This window comes from Mytilus californianus, unplaced genomic scaffold, assembly GCF_021869535.1.
Source record: "Mytilus californianus isolate M0D057914Y unplaced genomic scaffold, xbMytCali1.0.p SCAF_9, whole genome shotgun sequence".
Classification (NCBI taxonomy): Eukaryota; Metazoa; Mollusca; class Bivalvia; order Mytilida; family Mytilidae; genus Mytilus; species Mytilus californianus.
This window is the reverse complement of record NW_026262745.1, coordinates 29,978,943-30,002,055: the sequence shown is the minus strand read 5'-3', so window position 1 is coordinate 30,002,055 and position 23,113 is coordinate 29,978,943. Positions and strand designations below refer to the sequence as shown.

At 32.6% G+C, this 23,113-nt stretch overlaps 1 protein-coding gene across 2 annotated transcripts in view; it reads left to right on the top strand.

Moving 5' to 3' along the window:
- Positions 1-1,496: 1,496 nt before the first annotated feature.
- LOC127714648 (polyunsaturated fatty acid 5-lipoxygenase-like) overlaps positions 1,497-23,113 on the top strand; it is a 54,960-nt gene continuing 33,343 nt past the window's right edge. Inside the window, exon 1 of one of the 2 annotated variants that reach the window (XM_052220713.1) lies at positions 1,497-2,146. In XM_052220713.1, coding sequence (XP_052076673.1) covers positions 1,685-2,146 — 462 coding nt within the window. In that variant the 5' untranslated portion in view covers positions 1,497-1,684. Of the gene's footprint in view, positions 2,147-21,819; positions 22,423-23,113 lie in introns of those variants that run through there. The other variant, XM_052220711.1, reaches the window with a different exon arrangement.

Sequence of the window (23,113 nt, the reverse complement as noted above, 5' to 3'; positions counted from 1 at the left end):
ATTTACGCTGCGCTGAGGGAAGAACAAAAATTTGCTAACACAAATTTGAAGATCTAACATCGTTGGGTTAAATTTGAGACGAATAATACATATATTTATAGATATATCTTTTGCTGAGTTCGATGCATATCAGTATATTAGCCCAGTGAGTTACCAAGAGACAAAACTACAAACTTCAACTTTGTAAAAGAAATAATCACGTACCGGGTCTATTTTCACAAAAGCTTTTAACCATTACTTACATTCACAGTATCGCAGCATCATGTTTCAAACATCGATTTGGTCAGCCTCCTAACTGCAATTTTGACAGCAGGTTTTGGCATTTTTTATATATTTAAAAAAAAAATGAATAAATAGAACATTCCAAACTACATCCAAAATTTTGTTGGCAGTATAACACTCGAGAAAATTTTCGAGCAGAAACTTATCACTTTTAGATACAATTGAAACTAGTTGATCTAATCATTGGTTCCGGAAGTTCTTCCATACAAAATTTCTGTTGAAAAACATATAATTGCAAGAATTTGCTAAAATTATCTTTAACGCAAATGTACAACACAAGATCACTCTTTATGCAAAATTGTTTAAAAATCGCAAAAGTAAATCAGTTAGACTCTTCAATAACACTAGTACTCTGACCTTGACCTTCTGAATGAATCAAATACAAGAGAAATGTGTTGTATACCTACTTGAGTTCAGCCTATATCACAATGTAGGTAATACATCGTGGTTTTTCTGTAAACATTTATTACTAAGCGGGTGATATATACTGTAGACCCGACAGTTCCACAGCAGCAGTAGTAATTTTAAACGAGTACAGAATTAACTTGACCAGGAATGATCAAAGCCGCTTTACGGCGATTTACATATGTTTCCATCGAAGGGGAGTTTAAAAAGTGATCCAAAAGAAATATTTATATATTCATATATCACCTATATCCACATTCCTAAACATTTTAATAAATATATCATCATAAGAAATTAATGATTAATGTTCGTCATTGTCTATTTTAATATGTACAAACAGTTGATGAACATATATATTTTATATTTATTGTATTCAAGTTAAGGCAAAATACAATATCATATCATATTTATCAAATAACTTTCTTTTCACAATTTCGTTTATGTATTGTTTGCATAAGTCACGAGTAATTCAAAAATAGTATTTAAGTTCAATGCGCACGACCACGCATGATTAAAAGGAAAGAAATGACTTTCCACCATAACACCTGTAAAGACCTTAAGCTGTCTTAAGAAAATATTAATTACTTATCCCCGCCCAAAAGTTGAGGCATTCAACTAGGTTACTCACGTCTTATCTATGTACTTAAAGTATTATTACTATTATAAAAACGAAATTTCGCCCATGATTAACATAATCGTAAGGCTACCTCTGATCTTCATTAATATCCAAATCGATCAAATATTTCCTTTTCCAAATCCATTCACTTTTTTTCCGATTGTAAACACGAACGTATCGTATTACCATATAACCACAATAAAACTACCTGTGAAAAGTTGAAAATAATATACGATATATACGATATTGATAAAACGAAGGACAGTGGTGAAGTTTGAACAGAGTTATCGAATACTAAAATAGTATTATATATATGTTGACTAAAGATTAGAAAAGTGGGTCTGAAGAGGACATATCCGTGAAGTCGTTATAATCACAACGATGCCTAGCTTTCAGTACACAGTATATGTAAAGACTGGGGACAAAAAATTCGCTGGCACCGATGCTAATGTATATATCATTCTCTATGACAGTGGAGGGAATAAGACACAAGAGTTCCATCTGGATAAATTCTTCCGTGATGATTTTGAAAGAGGTCAATTAGATGATTTTCCTCTGGAAGATAACGTGGACTTGAATAATATTTCAGAGTTAGAACTGTGGCGAGACGATTATGGTTTTGGTGACGAATGGTATGTGGATTATATTCAAGTGCATAAAAATGAAGACATCTACTCGTTTCCAATGTTCAAATGGATAAAAGCTCACCATCACTATTTGATACCACATTTAGACACATCATTACCACAGTTTCATGCACACCAAGAACAAAGAGAGTTAGAACTTCTAGAGAAACAAACTTACTATCAGCTATGTCAGAAAGTGTCTGGCTGTTCAATGCAGGTAAGAAAACATTTCTTCCTTCAACACTTTATTTTTTTCTTTATTTTTTCTTTCTTTCTAACTAGCGTACTTATTTTATATGTTTTAGTATGTTAACTGGGACATATCAAAATACATTCTTATAATTAATATCATTGTTACGCTTTTCATGTTTGATTTGTCGCTACGTTAAATCAAATGTGCCCATAGAATATTAAATACATGTCATATGCATTCCAAATTACAATCATATTGTAATATGTATTACCTGTAATACGACTTCCTAAAAAGAATTCAAAGCAATTCTATGGTGTTTTTAAATGTGAAAGATATACATCTGAATGAATAATAAAATATACGTAAAACTAAAATGGAACTCAGTATATTACTATTCAAAATAAAGTTATTTTTTCTGTTAGATTTAATGCCCCTGAACTTGTCAACGAAAATATCCATTTACCTTTTTGTATTTATAGATAAGCCACGCATATAAGGGTACGTTAAACGATAGTCAGTGGGAACAATAAGTAAACACTAGCTGGTTGGATTATAAACCCTTTGTCCTTTATTAGTATTAAGTTACCAGTTTGCAAATAATCGTAGATACAGTTAAAGATTTACGATATAAACCCAGGTCAATTAAAGGATTATTAAGTTGTGAGACAAGGCAATGAATACAATGATCGTCCAGCCAAAATGTAAATCGATACGTATACATACTATACATACTTGGAAATAAGAATGCACTCTACAACATATGTGCTTTCAAGTTGAAAAAAATTAGTATCGGGTATCTCTAGGTTTTATAAATACTATAGTATCCAAGGACCCAGTATGAACGAGAAGCCTGTCTTGCAATGTTTTGCTGTTCAAGGCTGTCTTCTGTTAGTTTATTTGTTATTTTCCCTTCAGTTGACATATTTAATGCGTTCCGATATAATTACAATGACGGCCTTAAAACACAATTTAACATTTCTGTATCTCCTTCAAGCCCGAAGTAAAGCATTAAACTGTAAACTTAAACAATGTACACAAATGAAGTAAAACGCTACAATTATCAATTGAAAGTATATCAATCAATTTATGTTAAATTATTCATAACCTGTGCTAAGAATACCGGAAACTTGGGAAAGGAAAACAATTAACCATCTTTCTATACTATCCTCTCGTTTAGTACTGTAAATGTATTTAGGTCAATAGTTAATATCCGCATATAGGGTTAACAATGAAAATAAAGCTTGTTTTCCCACAGAAATCACAATTTTCTACAGAAGCAAAAATGTTTGCTTTTCCTTGAATGTATCACGTAAAACTATTGGTATTTCCTGTGTTAAATTAGTGGTATAGTAAAGCCAAGTTACTCACAACGAATTTCCTGCGTCTGAAGTGCTCTCCTGGATTACAATAAAATCATAAAAGGGATATATTTATGTTAAAATAAATGAAGAAGAAAAAAAATCACTTTACGCTTTTCTGGATTTTCCTTCGTCAGGCCAAAGCCAATGATTTGAAAGCCAAAGATGTATAGAAACACGTGAAGAGTTATATGGCCAAAAGGGACTAAAATAGGAGCCAAGTCAAACTAAGGTCAACTTTACCAGACGGAGTTGAGGATTTCAAAAAGCATAACACAAAAAGCTGTAGTTCAAAAACTGCAGAATGTGAACGTTTCGTGCATCCTAGAGAACTCTTTCAAACCATGGATGTATTATAGATAAAAAATACTTTCATGCTAAAACATTTCACTGACACTTGTTCTGTTTATCCTTTTAAACACACACAATGGCGGATATGACACGATATACAGTCGCTTTGGCAGCAAACTATGGGCGATTTAAACCACTTTACTATTCGTTCCAGGCAGGGGCTGTTCTAAAACAAAGTTTATGTTTTTTTTCTGATTTCATATGACTCGACAGTCCTGTTACATGTACTTAATTTTGATTTCAAATTGCTGCATGCTTTAACTGAAAATTGCATGATTAGTTTGGTTTTTGTTGTTTTGATAGACACACTGGGCATTAAGTGGAAAGTTATGATCATTCTGTTTTCTTATACTTGTTTTGTTGCCATTCATTTTTAAATCTTGTTACGAACAAAATAATCACTGTGGTCATTTTTTTACCTTCTCAATTAATTATTGACTATATACATGCATTTTTCTAGTCGTACGTACAAATTTTGTATCGCCCACTCTCGTCTACTGACAGGTAGAGAGGCGTGTTAATACGATAAGATATCTTATTCTTTTATTTAAAGTTTAAATCAATTACAATGAAGGACGAGTTTTAAAGATATTTGAAAATTAATTACAGTGTCAAGTAATGAATGATTCATAGATCATTCCATAAAGTATGTGTACGAAACATTAGTTAAATCTTGCTGTATAAAGTTGTTTCGTGTTTAGGCGATTGGCTTTTCTCCATACAAGGTCGCCAACGATGACAATATTTACTATGTTTACCTATAGAAGTTATAAGTTATAATATGAATAACAGCATTTGCTTTGGGTTTTGTCAAGAGCATGTATAGGTTTTACATCATGAATTAATACACCCTTCTTTTCCATTTCTTCCAGTCATTGTTTTCTTCAAAATTTAGTTATATTTTCTTTCCTATGCTGTTTTGATCTACTTTATGTATATCGTTATATTTTGTGGATATGACATCACTGCTGAATGTATGCAGAAATCAATTGTTATCAACTTATTACTTGTTCGTTATTTATTTGTCATCATTCACACATTTCATTTCATTGACAAATGCATAACTGTACCTGTGTCACAGATTACTATATATACGTGCATATATATAATCCGCCTGTCTTAGTCACATCATAACCTCATTTTCTTATATGTTACGCGCTTTTCCTTTCGGAGCACACGTGTTCACCCGCAATTTTTGTAGGGGGTGAGCTGTCCAATATTGTTCTGTGGGTTGCTGTTTCTCTGTTTTTGTAGGCGGGGGGAGGGGAGGGGGGGGGGGGGTCGGTTAGCTGTCCAATATTGTTCTGTAGGCTGCTGTTTCTCTATTTTTGTAGGGGAGTGAGCTATCCAATATTGTTCTGTGGGTTGCTTTTTCTGTTTTTGTAAGGGAGTGAGCTGTCAAATATTGTTCCGTGGGCTGCTATTTCTCTGTTTTTGTAGGGGAGTGAACTGTCCGAAATTGTTCTGTGGGTTTCTGTTTCTCTGTTTTTGTAGGGAGTGAGCTGTCCAATATTGTTCTGTTGGTTGCTGTTTCTCTGTTTTTGTAGGCGGGGGGGGGGGGGGGGGGGGGGGGGGGGGTCGGTTAGCTGTCCAATATTGTTCTGTAGGCTGCTGTTTCTCTATTTTTGTAGTGGTGAGCTATCCAATATTGTTCTGTGGGTTGCTTTTTCTGTTTTTGTAAGGGAGTGAGCTGTCAAATATTGTTCCGTGGGCTGCTATTTCTCTATTTTTGTAGGGGAGTGAACTGTCCGAAATTGTTCTGTGGGTTTCTGTTTCTCTGTTTTTGTAGGGAGTGAGCTGTCCAATATTGTTCTGTTGGTTGCTGTTTCTCTGTTTTTGTAGGGAGTGAGCTGTCCGACATTGTTCTGTGGGTTGCTGTTTCTCTATTTTAGTACGGAAGTTAGCTGTCCAATATTGTTCTGCGAGTTGCTGTTTCTCTGTTTTTGTAGGGGAATGAGCTGTCCGACATTGTTCTGTCAGTTGCTGTTTCTCTATTTTAGTACGGAAGTGAGCTGTCCAATATTGTTCTGTGAGTTGCTGTTTCTCTGTTTTTGTAGGGAGTGAGCTGTCCAATATTGTTCTGTTGGTTGCTGTTTCTCTGTTTTTGTAGGGAGTGAGCTGTCCAATATTGTTCTGTTGGTTGCTGTTTCTCTGTTTTTGTAGGGAATGAGCTGTCCAATATTGTTCTGTGAGTTTCTGTTTCTCTGTTTTTGTAGGGAGTGGGCTGTCCAATATTGTTCTGTGAGTTGCTGTTTCTCTATTTTAGTACGGAAGTGAGCTGTCCAATATTGTTCTGTGAGTTGCTGTTTCTCTGTTTTTGTAGGGAGTTAGCTGTCCAATATTGTTCTGTGGGTTGCTGTTTCTCTGTTTTTGTAGGGGAATGAGCTGTCCAATATTGTTCTGTTGATTGCTTTTTCTCTGTTCGTCTGTTTTGTTTTTACTGGGACTATTAGATTGTAAAAGTCCCAGGTGTTTATTATGGGGATGTCTTGCTTTCAACATCTAATGGTGTTTGATTGCACCTCAAATAACCAAGCCTTCTAATTTAGAATTACAGATTTGTTAAAATGTCGACAGGTTAAGTTTGCCTATTCTTCCCGAGAGATTAGTAGAGAGCATGTTCTAAGGTGATGTTTTCATTGTTTTTATCATGCGGTCATTCTCCCAAATTATTCCCTGAACTTTCTCTACTTATTCTACTCATTGGTGATATATTTCACCTTTCCTATAGTACTTAATATGCTCTCATATTTACCACTGAATTTTAACTTATTAACACCGTACCAAGTGTACTTGAATGGCAACAAATAAAAATGTATAGTATGCATCAATAAAACGATCACCCAACGGTACAAAAACCAGAAGACATTGAGAAGAAAAAAACAAGACGGCCTTCAAAAATAGACAGCTATGTATACAATATGCCAAGCTTTAAATAACCAAACCCAAATGCTAACAAATAACAACAGTAAACCATTCAGAGATGAAAAAAGATAACCACTGCCGAGGTTCCTGGCTTCGGTCATGCATATTAACATGGTAGGGCTTCATTTGCTTTTGACAACCATCCTCCCCTTTTCAACTTCTTCTTCTACCATGATCACCTTTAAACATCACAGGAGGATTACTTACAACAAGACATAGGCATAGTCTTGGTTTGTGGATCGAACAATACGATTCAAATACGTAATGACAATTAAAACAGAATAAAATTATTGACTCTACAATAAAGTTACACTATAGATAACGAAATACCATTCAGAATACAATAATAAACAATTATACTGTATCAAGGGATAGTACTCGTAGCTATACAGAAATCGCTCAAAATACTTAACTTCAGGATCTATAATAGCTTACTATACGGTATTGGTTTTTCGAATTGTTGTACGGTTACCTACATGCAGTTGCTTAAATATACGTACGTCATTCGGTCTCTGTTGTCTCTGGTAATTCTACCACATATCATATTTCAACCATACCCTCAAATGTAAGAATTTATGACGGAATTTACTTCGTCTCTGATATTCAATTTGATCATTGGAGCATTTTGTTTAAGGGAACAACTTAAATTGACTAATTTATTGTTTGTATTACAGAATGTTTCTGTTGTGTACGCCATGATTCAGAAAAGAACAATGATAATTATGTATTAGTTAGTACCGTAATTATACGAAATTACGTTAGACTTAAATTAGCTAAACAGTTACCCCTTTGTCAAAATATATACTTCATTTACTTCCGTATGAAGTAAATTCTAAGTGTATTCGGATGTTTTGTACGTTACAAGGCCATCGTTATATCATCCACGTTAAATAATAACAAGTTCTTCTTTTGCATATTCCCAGAATTTGTTTATAAGTCAGCTTGAAAATACCCCTTTTCAGAAGCTGGAGAGGATTTTAGATTGTCGTTTAGGATTAAGTTTTTAACACTACCACTAGATGTTTCCAATGTAAATCTATGTTGATGATATCTTTATATGTAAACTCAAGGGCGTACTTGTTACTTATAAACTGGTTTCTGTTTCTGGTAGATATAATAAATATCAATAAGAAGATGTGGTACGAGTGCCAATGAGACAACTCTCCATCCAAGTCACAATGTATAAAAAGTTAACAATTGTATGTCAAAGTATGGCCTTCAAAACAACCTATATTTGTTTTTCCAAACTGGTAACTTATTGGAAACCGAAACTGGTTTTACATTTGTTTCTTGAAAAATGAAACCAGTTCTACGGGCTAAACTTACCAGGTCTCCTCGTATGATTTTAACAGTTTAACAAACCTTTATCAAAACGTAGACTGAATATTCTTTGAAGATCTAGTTTGTTTTATCATAAAAACAGTTTAAGGTTATTTCAAGTTCAAGCGATATTACTCCTCGGTTTTGTTCATAGTAATAAAGGCCGCTTATCATTTGTTACTTCGTCGGTACTCCTAGCTGTAGAAAAAGTATTTTAAAAAATGGAAATTTGTAACATATAAAAATCATAAATCTAACTTTCAAACGATATCTTGCACAACATTACACAAACAAAAAAATACGATTTCAATTATTAGGGTCCAGTCATTTATTTTAACTTATAAATACTATAGTTTTTCGTGATTTTCATTGCAACCCTACCGCCGATTATGTAAGTTGATTTGATTGCATCGTCTAACCGTTTTACCCGACGTTGACTGCTTTTCTACGGAATAGATTTTTTTGTTTACTTAACGTGTTCATTGCCATACTATGACAATCTTATAGTAGAAACTCTGTCGACATTTCCACAAGTCTATTGCAAGTTGATAAACAAATGGAAAACTTTGAGTAACCAAACTGAAGGACACATAATATCTTTTAGTCTTTAACCTGATAGGTTATTGGAAAAAAAATAATGTTCGGGTTTATTATTTCTATGTAAGCTGTTATACACATTCTGTTACTATGATACACATTCTGTTACTATGATACATATTCTGTTACTATGATACATATTCTGTTACAATGATACATATTCTGTTAATGTGAGTATGCAGAAACTCGCATATTTTGTATCTTGCTCATCCTTTGATGCGTTTGTATCTAATTTCTTTCATTAGATACGCACCACGAAAGTTTTCTTGGATTATGTCATTTGCTTCCAAGTATCAATTTGGTTTTTATTTTAAAATAATTTCACATTGTTATTACAGGTCTTTGAATGATATCAATGCGGTTTTGGTTTGCTCATTGCTGAAGGCTGTTTGGTGACCTGCAGTTGTTCACACCGCTCTCGCTTGATCTTTGGTTGTTAGATGTCTCTTTCATGTCAGCATTTCTCATGTCCTTATTCTGTATTTTCATGGTTTTGGAATCCTTTCCTAGTTGACAAAATGTCTCATTAATCAATTTAAACTTGAACGAACAGAAAAATAATACCGGTAAATAACTTAAGACTCAATTTTAACGGAAAATTTAAAATGTGAAATGTCATTTTAAGTGCGTCCTGAAGTTCTTATAAGAGAATCATCCGTTTAGATACTTTAATCTGAAGAAGTTTTGAAGTGGATGAGGACGTTCCGTACATTTATATCATATCCGCGATAATATTATAGTTCACAAGTTTGGTACGCATATATCTACATGTACAGATGATATTTATATGAAACTTTTGAAAAGAAAAGTAAAAAAAGCATATATTATATCTCGAACATCTTTTTTTCAACATAGCAAGATCTATATACATTTTCGTTTAATGAAGTGGACATTGCTACAGTTATTACATACAATATAGCCAACACGACATCTCCAGTTGTCTTTTAATTATCAAACAAAAATTATGTTCCTCCTCGTCTGTAATTTAAGTTTGATTCAATAATCTAATTGGATATTTCTCGGGGATATACATCATGCGTTTTGCAGGAATTGTTACAGACCTTCTGTAATTCAATCTGCCCCTTTTCTATTCGTTCATTGTGTATAGTGCATCGTTCCGTGTATTTCCGTGCAACGTTCGCTTATCGTGCGTTCATCCTTAGCAATCATTTAGTGAATGTGCATTCTAGATTCTGTTCCAAAAGACTATAGTCTTTAAGAGTCTATTGCAACCTCTTACTATAGGAAAGACTATCTATTATCTACTATCTGTTATTCCTAGTCTCACTTCTGATAATATTAATGATTTTAAATTTATCCTAACTGGATTCAACTGGCACAAAATAAGGTGGAAGAATTTTTAATTTTTTTATAATCAGACGGAATAGTTGAGAAACTGCTTTGAAATTGTAGTTCCAACAGCCCGACTTGTGTTTCAAGTTAGAAATCTTTCCCATCTATTGTAAAGAGTTGTTTTATATGTGACCATTACCACATCAGTTAAAGTTTTTCAGTGTTCCAGTGACTGATAAGTGCATAGTTGGAAGGTTGTCGCTATCCTCATAGTATTATTCATGAAGCAATTCTGCAATTTTCAATAGATTCATGAAGCAAAATATGTTTAGATAACCGGGATTCTTTGTGGTCAAAAGGGATATAAAGGGATACTAATTACTTGCCAATTTCCTCTTTATTTGTTTCAACATCTATATTTTGTCAAATCCTAATTAGTTAAACAGATTTTATTTGAAAGAATAGCAAAAGGGATTGAACACAAGTTATGACAATTACTGGAATTTAGAAATTTGATACAAAATTGCAAACTTTAATACATTTTTTGTAAAATTTTACATAAAGGACGTCTCAAACCAAAAATGAATTAAATTGTATCCGAGAGACAATGTACAACTTACTAAACTTCTAATAGCATTTTTTTAGGTTTTCCTTAAAAGTTGTCGGTGCCATATAGTTTTAACCTTGTCCGTCATTCCGTCATTCCGCAACAAACCATTATACGGACTTTTTTTTTAAACTCCTTCAGATGTTGGGTATCGTTCCGACACATCTAGTTTTTTTTTTTTTTAAAGTTTCAGTTATATATGTAAACAAGTCTGTGGGAAAACATGTTTTTCTGTTCTATTAAACTTTTGTGTTGCATATAATGTTAAGGATAATTGAATTATTTAGATTTTTCTAATTGCATAAAATTCATAAAATTGCAACTTTTATTAAATGAAACAAACAATATTTCAAGAGAAGCAACTTTCCTACTGACATGTTTTTATTGTAGATTTTTCATGGTCACATTTATTAAATTAATATAAAAATAATATTTAAAGAGAAAAAAATCCCTTATTACATGTTGTTTAAATTGTTAAAAAAAACACAGAGGTTTAATTTGTTTATTTAACATTTTTATTTAAATTCACATTTCGACTTAGTTCAATTCCCATCTCGCCTTAGTATTTTTTTTACCTTTTTTACCTGGAATTCACAGCTAAGACGAAATGGGAACACACCGTTTATAATTATGTGATGTATTGTTGACATATAGAGCTGTAGTAAAATTAATATTGAAAGACTATTTGAAAACGGCCCTCGTGTGAAATAAATCAGGAGAAATTTACCCTGGCACTTGTTTTTTTAACCTCTTTAATATGCGATAAATCTTTTCTCTGCTGAAAGATATCTTATTGGTGACCTGGAAAGACTGCTATACAATGTCACACGACAGGCAATGAAATCAATTCAAAAATATTTTGTCGAAAAATGAAGCATAAATTCCATTTCAATTTAAGCAAATAACAATTATGTACTTATAACAACTTGATGAAAAATAAACCGACTAAGGACGGACAAATATCAAAAATAAAGAAATTGAATGAATAATCAGACAGCAAGTGTACAAACAAACACTATATAGTAGGTCATGAAAGGGGAGACAACACTTTAAAAGCCAAATTTGCCCTATATATGTAAACAGGAAAACATATTTTCATAGATAGTAAATGAGTAAGCAGGTAAATTTTATTTAAAGTCGGTATAAATGAAAACACGAATTTGGCTCTGATGAGCCCTTTAACCGACTATTAGTGATATTATTAACTAGACAATATAATAAAGATTGATCAAAATTTGACTAATATATTCTATGTCAGACAACATACTTTTCTGTGTCAATAGCGTGTCGATCATGTAATTCTATCTGTTTTATGTTTTCTTTAAATTCTAACAGTGTACGAGATATTTTTATACATCGTGCCTCAGTTGTCAATGGCGAAATACTATATAGATATTCTTTAATCCTATTAGACATTTGCGGAAACTGTTATACACCTACGATTATGATTACAATTACACTTTCAGGTAGCATTTAAATTTTGAGTCGTTTCAAAATGTAAATATAAACCGTCGGTTCAAAACAAAGACTAACTCCTATGATGTTTTTCTATAGTTGAACAACGGGATTTCAACGAAATATCGGTAAAAAATGGCTTCTTAGCAGCCTGAGGTGAAATCTCGGGCCAATTTAAAGATAACCCGGACCACTTTTAAAGACAGCTCGGACCAGTTTGAAATACAACTCAGACCAGTTTAAAACACTTGTCATGCCAGTGGCTCTTCGTGGTTTTTACGTTTAATATGATTTTTGTTTGTTTTTGTCTAGATTTTTTTCTTCTCAGTTTCCCCTATCTGACCATCTTAGCTTGCTGTGACAACTTGTCAGTTTGATGCATTCCAATAAGTTCTGTTACTATAAATTGTTTTATGACGGTCTAACGAGATCAATTAGAAATGTAAAAAAACAAATATCTTACAATGCAATGAAAATATAAAGCAGATATATATTCGTCTTTACATATACGGGCCCGTGTTGCAATATGTGATCCTAGAAATCTTTCAAGATGGTTGAAATGCCATTTACCGTCAGTCGCCAAATGGCAATTTTCGACTATCGTTAGCGTCAACTTGATTCAGTTTATATTGTGGTTTGTCACATTATCCTCATTTGTCAGAGTTCACAAGAATTTCGTTTAAATATTCTTAAAGCATTCAAGTTGTCTTTTAAAGTACACGGATGTCTATGAACCCAATTTTAGATTTTTGCAAGTCAAACAATTTTTTTAAACGATCATTTTTTCTTATATTTCTTTAGAAATAAAATAGTTATATGTTATAAAATAAAATTGTATTACATAATTCTTAACTTACATGCTCTTTGCTTGTATAGATATTTGAATGCACACGAATATCAATTGGATCCGAATCTTAATCAAACACATGACACATCATTTATAACGAGATATTTTCATATTTCATTAGGAATAAATTATAAGCTGATACTAAAAACAATCGCCAACGTGATATTTACTACATGTATCGTTAACGTTAAAAACAGTAGAAAAATATCGTGTATATTATTTTGCAAGATTTAAACGTTATTTTAAAAAAATCACACACTATTTAAGTTGTTTAGGGAGCAGTGGCGAATACAAAATTGTAATCGTATAAAAGACGAACGACTCCCAATTACAATATACCACCCACTTTTGTAAAGCGAGTGGAACTATTAATAGGGAAAATGAATAAATCAAAAGTGTATTTCGTGCAATTATTCTATTTCCCCCGTTATGAAGAACCCAGATTAACCATCATGGTAGCTTTACCTGCCCTGATGCAGACTCCACCAGATGTTATGGTTCCGTGACATTTCATTCGTCGTCTGATTCTAACCCTGGAAGTCCTATTTGACCACCGACGGCCAATCTGTTACAATCAGGGAAATATTATAGGTAATGATGTACACTTTTGGAATGGGAGAGATGTGTTCACTTGTTTTGCAAGCAAATGATATTCCTTTTACAGGTGAAACTCCTGAAACGTTACTTCAAATTGTAGCCGATGTTAATGATCTCTTCAGACAGAGAACCGGTCGGGATCATAAGCTTTGCCCGGGCAAAATAATTCTTCTTTTATGTTATGGTTACAATCGAACCCGTATTCTGAAATAGTTGACGTTAGTGTTTCGACTACCAAAGACGAAACAAATACATGTATACCTATTTCAAGAAACATATAACCGTCTTATTTATTGGCCTTCTTTGGATGATTGGCAGAACTTGTAAGGTGAGTGGCCAAAACTTCCGTTTGCAGTAGGGCTATCGACTGAAAGTTTGTGGCCGATAACGGAACCACAGGAACAGTATTTCTCAGGACACAGACATTGTCACTGCGTTCACGCTCAAGTTCTAATATTGAACGAAGATAGGATATGGTATATTGAGTGCGGATTCCTTTGGCATCAGCAATATATGTTGATGAGAAATATAGGACAAGAATTACCTTTCCTGGCTGAGCTGTTTTTGCTAGGCGACAAAATATATCCAACAGATATCCAGTATTGACACCTTACATAAGACAAACCTAGAATATGCAGAAGAAGTGTAGAAAATTAAATAGACATATTACACACTATAGAGTAGAAGTTGACCACGCCATCGGAGAATTAAAAAAAAACCACAAAGTTATGGAGACTTTGTGCCGATTCACATCTGTTGTGACCATGAGTTTCTGCATTTGTGTGTCGTCGAAAAGACTTTTTTACATGATAAAACAAAATATCATTTCATTTTACTATGTATCTCATTGGGTTTATTTTTTATTATTTTGAGAGGACCCCTTGTTTTTCGTCAACCGTAATCGTAAGTCTAAATGTAATCCTAGGTATAGACCTAGTTTCCGCAAATATCTATTATTAAATAATGATCGTCTACAATCTATACATTAGTTTTCCAATTTTCTTTTCTGTTGTTGAACGTAGCAATAATGAGAATGAGCAAACCCTAACTCACTGAAGAAATTCTTCTCCATGATTTTAATCCGTTGACATATACAAAAGGACGGAAGGACCTTTTCCGGGACGTCGGGATTGGGCCTTTACTTTCGCGGAAATTCGGGGTCTACACTTAACAGAATTCGGAAATTAATAATTAGACTTTTGGGATTCAGTGTTTATTTTCCCGATAAATTAGGATCACACTCCCTCCTATCCCCTTCTATATACACTCATAGCACAATGCAATATATCCATACCAATATTCATATATATGAAATATATATAAGAATATGCTAAAATATTCATTTTATACCCAAAAAAAAGAGATGCTTTAAAATCTGTTTATTTATAAAATAAAAAAGCTTCTTCGTCTTTAACTTTTGTTGTATAAGTAACATTTATTGACTAATAAACTCCACCATAAGGGGAAGCATGACTTAAATCAGTCTTTCGTTAATGGACATTAATCAAACACGGAAAAGTATGGTAAAAGTTAAAAATCGCTTGTTTAGTTGTACTTTGAGTTCTTTAAAGAGCTTATGTCAGATTTAAAAAATATATAAATATTATATGCACAACACCCTTAACTATATATAAAATGTCAAGTAGGTTGACCGTATTACCAGTCGAGGATATTACGTGCATTTTTACATGTTATTTGACAAATACACATATGTTGTCTGACCTATGACCATGTAAAATAAATGTAGAAAAATGATAAAAATTAATGCCAAATTTGAATATATGTACCAAGTTAGCCCTGAAAATGGTATACTGTCATAAGTTCAACAATAATTTATATAGAAAGATAGAAAATCCTTGGTTTCAGTTTCTTTTAAATTTTGTTTCTTTTTTTAATATGCTCTAATAAAATATTTTACATGTATAACCTTTAAAACAAAATCAAAACCCTCCGCAGTCATGTGTATGTGCCTGTTCTAAGTCAGGAACCTCGTTTATGAGTGGCTGTCTTCGAATGGGTACCTACGGAAGCCCATTTAGGACCTCCTAAAAATATATATTTGAATTCGAAATCACGAATTTAAATCGTTATCACGAATTGAAGAATTCGTTGTAACAGATTAAATTCGTGATAACGAATTTTCAGAATTAGTTATAACAGTTTTTGTAATTCGTAATTACGAATTAAATTCGATATCACATTTTTTTGTAATTCGAGATAACGGATTAAAATCGTAATAACGAGTTTATAAATATTGATAACGAATTGTATTAATGGTTATAACGGATTAAATTCGTTATCACGAATTCGTAGACATAGTTATCACAGTTTTTTTTTTGTAATTCGTGATAACGGATTAAAATCGTAATAATGAATTTTATAAATAGTTATAACGGATGAAATTCGTTATCACGAATTCGTAGAAATAGTTATAACGAATTTAATCTGTTATCACGAATTATACAATTTGTTATAACGATTTGAAACCGTTAACACGAACTACAAATATCTGTGATGATGAATTTAATCAGTAATCACGAATTAAAAAAAGACTGTGATAACAAATTACACAAATTCGTGAGAACGAATTTAATACGTTATAACTAATTATAAAATTCGTTATCACTTTTTTAATCCGTTATCACGAATTACAAAAACTGTTATAACTAATTTCATAAATTCGTGATAACGAATTTAATCTGTGATAACGAATTCTACAATTCGTGATATCGAATTCAAATTATATTTTTGGGAGGTCCTAAATGGGCTTCCGTAGGTACCAGTGTATTTGGTTTTGTTCATTGGCATTTAATTCAGAGTTAGCTGTAGCTGGAAAAAAATGAGGAAAGGCCAATTCTATATGAATCTATTTCTAAAAAGGAAAAAAATATAGGTTCTCTTTAAATTTTTCAGTGTGATGTGTACTTTGATGTTGTAATACCATTGGCAATACGTTGTATTTCAAAACAACTTACCAAAATATAAGTGCTTTACGGTAGCTCAAAACTGCATGCAATTTTAAAACTAGATTTTACCTTTCAAGTATCATACCACAAAATGAAAAAAAGAAGTACACTCTTAACCTAAAAACCTAAATCAAAATGTTATCGGAAGTAAGTGTATTTCACATATTTTGAATGTAAAAACTTGTCAAATTTGAATATTGTCAGGTATCACTTAAAATTTTATCCAACAGCAATGTAAAGCACTGCATTACATTTTATTTTTATGGATATATGCAAAATTGTATCATATCTATATATATGAGTCAAAGAAGGTGTGGGATACATCATATCATAAACTAACGTATATTATTAATCTAGGTGTGCTCAGGTGTCTACTGACAATACCTCTATATCATGATTCCAGAAAAATGTGCAGGTTGCCTCGACATTGCACTGCACTCTTATGATATCATATTTAGCTTTCATTTTAGTTTAAATTTGATATTAATGTTCTATGCACGGTTTGCAGGATTGTAAAATATGAATACAACGATATTTCCTCCTCTTATCTACATACTAATTTATTCGTTGTTTCATGGCTTCTTTTCCGACTGATACTAGTTTTAATGAAGATGATTCATTTCCTCTATGGTTATATGGAATCAAAAGCTTTTCTGTATTAACAAAATAACTTTACGTTGTTGCATCGCTCATTTGTTTCTACAGATAAATGTGATTATCTATTTGATTTCCTCCTTGGTTTTTTCAAACCGAGGCTTTGAGTACCTTACGTCATAGTATGTAATAGTAGAATAAAATAATACTACTTACATTAAAAAAATATAGCCCTTTCCTTATGTGAATGTATGGCAATGGATATCGTCTTAATCAAATGCATCAGGGACAGGGAGTCTTTTGGAGACTTAATATAAAATAAGAAGATGTGGTATGATTATCGATGAGACAACCCTCCGCCAGAGACCAAATGACGACGAAGTTAGCAAAGTCTATAAATCACATTACTATTTTCATCAATGAGCAAAACCCATACCGCTTAAACCATGCATGCTTATCTCACGCAAGCAAAGGGATCATATGCAGGGATTTTCTTAACTCGAATATTGTCAATTGCATTTGATACACAGTACTTTCAAATGTATAATTAACTGGCTTTCCCAGTTCTCCGGTAATATTTATTGCTGCTTCTCAGATGACATGCATATCTAAACTTCTCTTAATATGATAAAAATAAACTAATCATAGATACCAGGATTAAAATTTTGTACGCCAGACGCGTGTTTCGTCTTCAAAAGACTCATCAGTGACGCTCGAATCAATAAAGTTTAAAAGCCAAAAAGATGTTTGGATATGAAGAAAAAACTCAAATGTCTGCATACCTCTTTTAACATGTTTTAATCATCAATATTACAATTTAACTACAGGAAGTAGTACTTAACTATTTAAATCATATTTGCAACGTGTAATGTGGTTGTTAAATATTATGTCTTTTCTTGAATAAAATCACAATCACTTGAGCAGACAAATTTCAAAGTTTACAATGTAAAGCAAATATCACACCTGTAATATAAAATCTATACACTTTTAAATAAGCATTAAATCACCGATAATTTAAATTTATGAAATACATTTCTTTGGACCATCTTAGGTATTGGATTGAATTATTCTTTTCGTATTTTGAGGTAAAACGAAACGAATCAATTTATTTTCTCATGCAAATAAATTGTAATTTCGAATTTTCAATACTTTTAAAAAGGCATAATTTTAGAAAAGGAAATAACAGAGACTATTGAAAATCGACCACCAACATCGTATTCTTGAAATGGCAAAGAAAAGGGGACTTCTAGGATAAATACGTCTTCTGCCTACGTTTCCTTTCCGACTTCTGATCGGCATATAAACACGGGGAGGAGTTAAACTAGTTTGTGCCTTCAAGCTCAACGACCCCTTTTATTAATCTCGACAGTGTAACTACAAAAAGGTACACGGAAAAACGAGCAGTTAAGAAATTATTTAACACCGGTATTAAATGAATAAATACACACAGTTATAGAAAGTATACGTAATTGGACGAAACATCAGATTTCGATGAAATGCTGTATGCATTTAAAACTCGTTGAACTGCATCTGAATAATGAAAGAATGATATGTATAGTATTTATAATTGCAGAGATACAATCAATTCAAATTTGAAATCAACGCTTTATAAATTTTATGTGTTCCAAGTGCTTTTCTGTTAACTTTTAATATTATTTGATACACTATTTTTACGATTGTTGTACATGTAAGTGTGGAGAAATCACATCTTCTTTAATCAAAAAGACGATTATCAAATGTTTATACTTGAGTTTTCTTTCATGAAATACAATACTTAAGACACTAAGCACAACAACGTATTTCTTCTCTTTTTAGATGCATAAAAATATACACTGTACGAATATTGGTTTTGTCCTGTAATTTAAAACTTACGCTTGCGTCCCTATCGTTGGATTTATTTTTGAATAAAATTGACATGACTTACTGAAACGCAGACCAATTAAACTGTGACGTTAACAGCAATTATTAAAGAATTGAATGCTTCTTTTTGTAAATTCTAAAAATGTGCGCACGGTCAACGCTTTTACAACCCTATAAAATTACTAAATAAAAAGAAGCATTCAATACTTATAATTACATTTTTTGCTAGGATCATGAAAACACGATTTCTATCAAGTTTTTCTTTTATTTACCTGTGCATTTTATTGTGGAAGCTCGTGTCATCATGAATGTTACATTTCATTTTGAATTGAAGGTTAATTTCAGAATGACGCGAGATTACTGTTAACCAATCAAAATAACGTATCATAATGAAACATACATGTAATGTAATTATTGTATTATAACCATTCGCTCGAAACAGAAGCTTATACTAAACATTTATCGCTTCGTAATATCTGTACACCAGTATTTGTATAGTGGAATAGTCGATTGCAGGATAAATGTTCATATTCCATAAAACTCCAGTTGAAACTTTTGATAACTTAAAATTGCCTGTTTTGTTTTATTCATACGGACATAAAGCTTTGAAAATATGGAAGAACAGTTTCTTGTTAATTAATAAGGTTTAGGGGATTTGTTCGAGTACACAGAAAAAACATGGACTGTTCAGAAAATGGGAAGCATTCGTTATAAATACAAATCACAAGGATAAATTATGGGAAGAAATAAATAAGAAGCCCCAAAACATTATTTGGTATTGTATTGACCTTTCTATAAGATGTGACCTTTTTACTTGTAGAAAAGTTCTTTCAAAATTGATCCGTTGATATATTGATTTTCCAAGTATCTCGCATTCATCAAAGTTCTTTGTAAAAATAATGAGATGAGGTATGATTGCCAATGAGACACATATCCACCAAATTTGTTTGCCTATACCATCTCCCCTTGCTGTAGAGGTCTAGATTTTTATTGAACAGCAGTAAACGGGTTACTATGAAATAGTAGTATAACAACTGCAAAGAAAATTTATGTTTGTTTAATAATTGATGTGTTTTTGTTATTGGTGTTACAAAATTAATGTAAAAAAACAACACTGATTTATCAATCCCTTTCCAACCGACTTTAACAGTTTATTCTTATGTTGTGTGTGTTACATCACTGCCCTAGTCATCAGGTAAAGTGGAGAATTGAACGCTCGTAAACATGTTTAACCCCATCACGTTCCATGTTTGCGCCTGTCCCAAGTCAAGAGCCTGTAACACATTGTTTTTTGGTTGCTCTCTGTCATATTAGTTTCACACTTTTTCATGTCGGAGCCATTTATATCTTACCATACTGTGTGGATTTTGCTCATTGTTGAAGGCCTTACGATGACTTGTAATTGTTTACATTCTCGTCCGTTGGTCTTCGATGTATAATTGTCACATTGGCAATCATACCACACACTCTACTGTCGTACAGACGATTGGCGGGTTCTGAGTTTGTCATGACCAACGAAGGTATATAGTCGGGCTTAATGGATGGAGAACCAATATGAAAGTATTTAAATAAAAAAGAAAAACGTCATGTTTTCCTCCATTTGTAGCAAAAAATGTTACAACAGAATTAGTGTATCACATTCTAAAACAAACATCCAAAGTATCCACTCTATTTTTTTGAACTACAAAAAACGGTCGGATCTACCGTAAAAAAAAACAAAAGGTAAAGCTATGTTCCATTATGTCTTTCCCCCAACTTTATTCATCACTATTTTAACAAATGTTTGTTTCTACTTTTCCACAAAATGACCGTCTTGAAAGCCTTTATAATAAGCCTTGAATTGCATGTTTCAAGATTTTGTATAAGTCTAGCTATTAGAATCGAAGTGAATATTATCCATGCAAGCATCGAGTCTTTTATATTTCATCATAAGTAGGGCTGACGGCCAGATTTGTTTTAAAGCAAATTATGGTACCGATGAGAAAATACGCAATATATAAATATATGACTGCTCTGAATATTTTCTTGAATATAACCAGAGTGTTTGCGCAAAGCGTCTTTACTATCAAAGCGGTTATTACTAGAGACGATGAATCTTTGCATCCAACAATTGAACAAATTAATTCAATAAAATACAAAGACACTTTTCTGTCGTTTAATTAAGACGAGAAGACCCAAACTAACTAACAAGATGCTAGTTACCCTCCAGCTCTTCCAACACTTTACAGCAATTTTCCATCAGCAATGTTTGCTCTGTGTTTGTTGTCTCCCTTTTCATATATATCTTTTAATAAGTTTTGGTTTTTGGTTATACACCAATCAATCAAAAATATCATAATCAATTACAACGGGTAATCCAATCCGAAAACGCGGAGGGACTCGAATTCCGAGGAGTAATTAATAAACAATGTTTAACGGTGGTTAAGTAAAATATAGATCCGATTCCCACATAGGAATTATGCTCCGTGGGAGTTGGATCCAGATTTTACTGTGCTCCGTGGGAAATGGATCCATTTTTACTATGCTCCGTGGGAATCGGATCCAGATTTTACTAAATAACCATCGTAACACATTATTCATTTATAATTGCTCCTCGTGATTTGGAACCCTCCGCGGATTTCGGATCTTGATACCCGGTGTGCATTTGTATAATTGTAGTTGTTCATATTATTGTTATTCTTTTGGGTGTCGTAATGTCGTAATTGTATTGTCATTTGTTGAGAAGAAGACATAGTTAGATAGCAAATGTCAATAGTAATATTTAGAAATTTGATATCTGCATTCTTCGTTGTTCACATTATATAATAGAGTTTTTTTTACACTCTTTCGTGAGCTATGTATTCGGTTGGTGATAAGCTTAACCATACAGGTATACATGTCGAAAATGGATATGTTTGTATAGAGAAATTATAGATTTATTGCAAGGGTAGTTATATTTAAATACAAGCACTTACTATTTAGATTCATAAAGCTATTACAACAAGTTTACCTGGATAAAGTAAGAAATTCCCGTGGATACATTTTTGTCCTAAGATAGAGAATTTGAAGTGACAATGGAACTGTCTAAAAGTTATAATTATAAAATTCAAGTCAAAACCGGTGATAAGAAAGGAGCAGGTACTGATGCAAATGTGCGAATAATTTTCCATGGAAAGGACGGATACAAATCGGAACCCAAAACTCTGGATGAGTTCTTTAGGAACGATTTTGAAGCAGGAAATATCGATTCATTTATAGTTAGCCTGGAGCAAAATTTCGATAAAATTGATGCTATAGAACTGTGGCAGGATGGTACTGGTCTTTTTGCTGCATGGTATGTTGACTGGATTGAGGTTACCATTGAGGAAACTGGAGATATTTTTATTTTCCCCGTATTTCGTTGGATAAAAGAAAACTATCATTATAGGATTCGACATCTGGATACTTGTCTTCCAAAAAATGATCCTTATCACAAGCAGAGGGAAATGGAACTTGAGGAAAAGAGGGAGATGTACAAACTGGTTGTAAAAGTCCAAGGTGCTCCGATCCAGGTAGAAAAAAATAAGTTAAATATAGAGTATCTCTTTATCTTTGTATTAAGTGAACTCCCATAGGCATATAAAATTAAATAATGATCAAATCGAAGAATTTTCTAGAATCCAGGGGCAACAATTTCATCAGAACCTAATTTTCTGCTTCGTTCTACGCTATTTTCAAGTGGTTCGATGTTTTACTAATATACGTACAATATATGATATCTTGTATCACGGGTTTTAAAGATCACAGAAAGTATGCCCACTTGGATTACACTTTTTCTTATTTGGTTTTAGCTAACTTTGTTTCAACACGCAATAGAGAATATATCATATAATAATTTAACACATTGGTATCTTATTTTTATTCCTTTATTTATTTTGACCCGTTTCGTTATCATTTAAAAGCATTTTTTTCCCAATTTACCAAGTTTCGCTCGCCCACTGTTAGCCCGGTGTTTTAGCATCGGTATAGTTTGAATGATATATTTTGACAAATTTCTAGCTCATTAATCATCTAATTGTACCATGTTATCTTACATAAGACGGGTTTGTCTGTTATCTTTTTTAACGTCTTAAATTATTCCGGAAGCACACGTGTATCGCACATTGAAATCGTTATCACAGGTCTGTACAGTCATAAGATATGATAATAAAATTTGAAACAAGACTTATGGTATACCTTTGTAACAAATTCTGTTTTAATGTC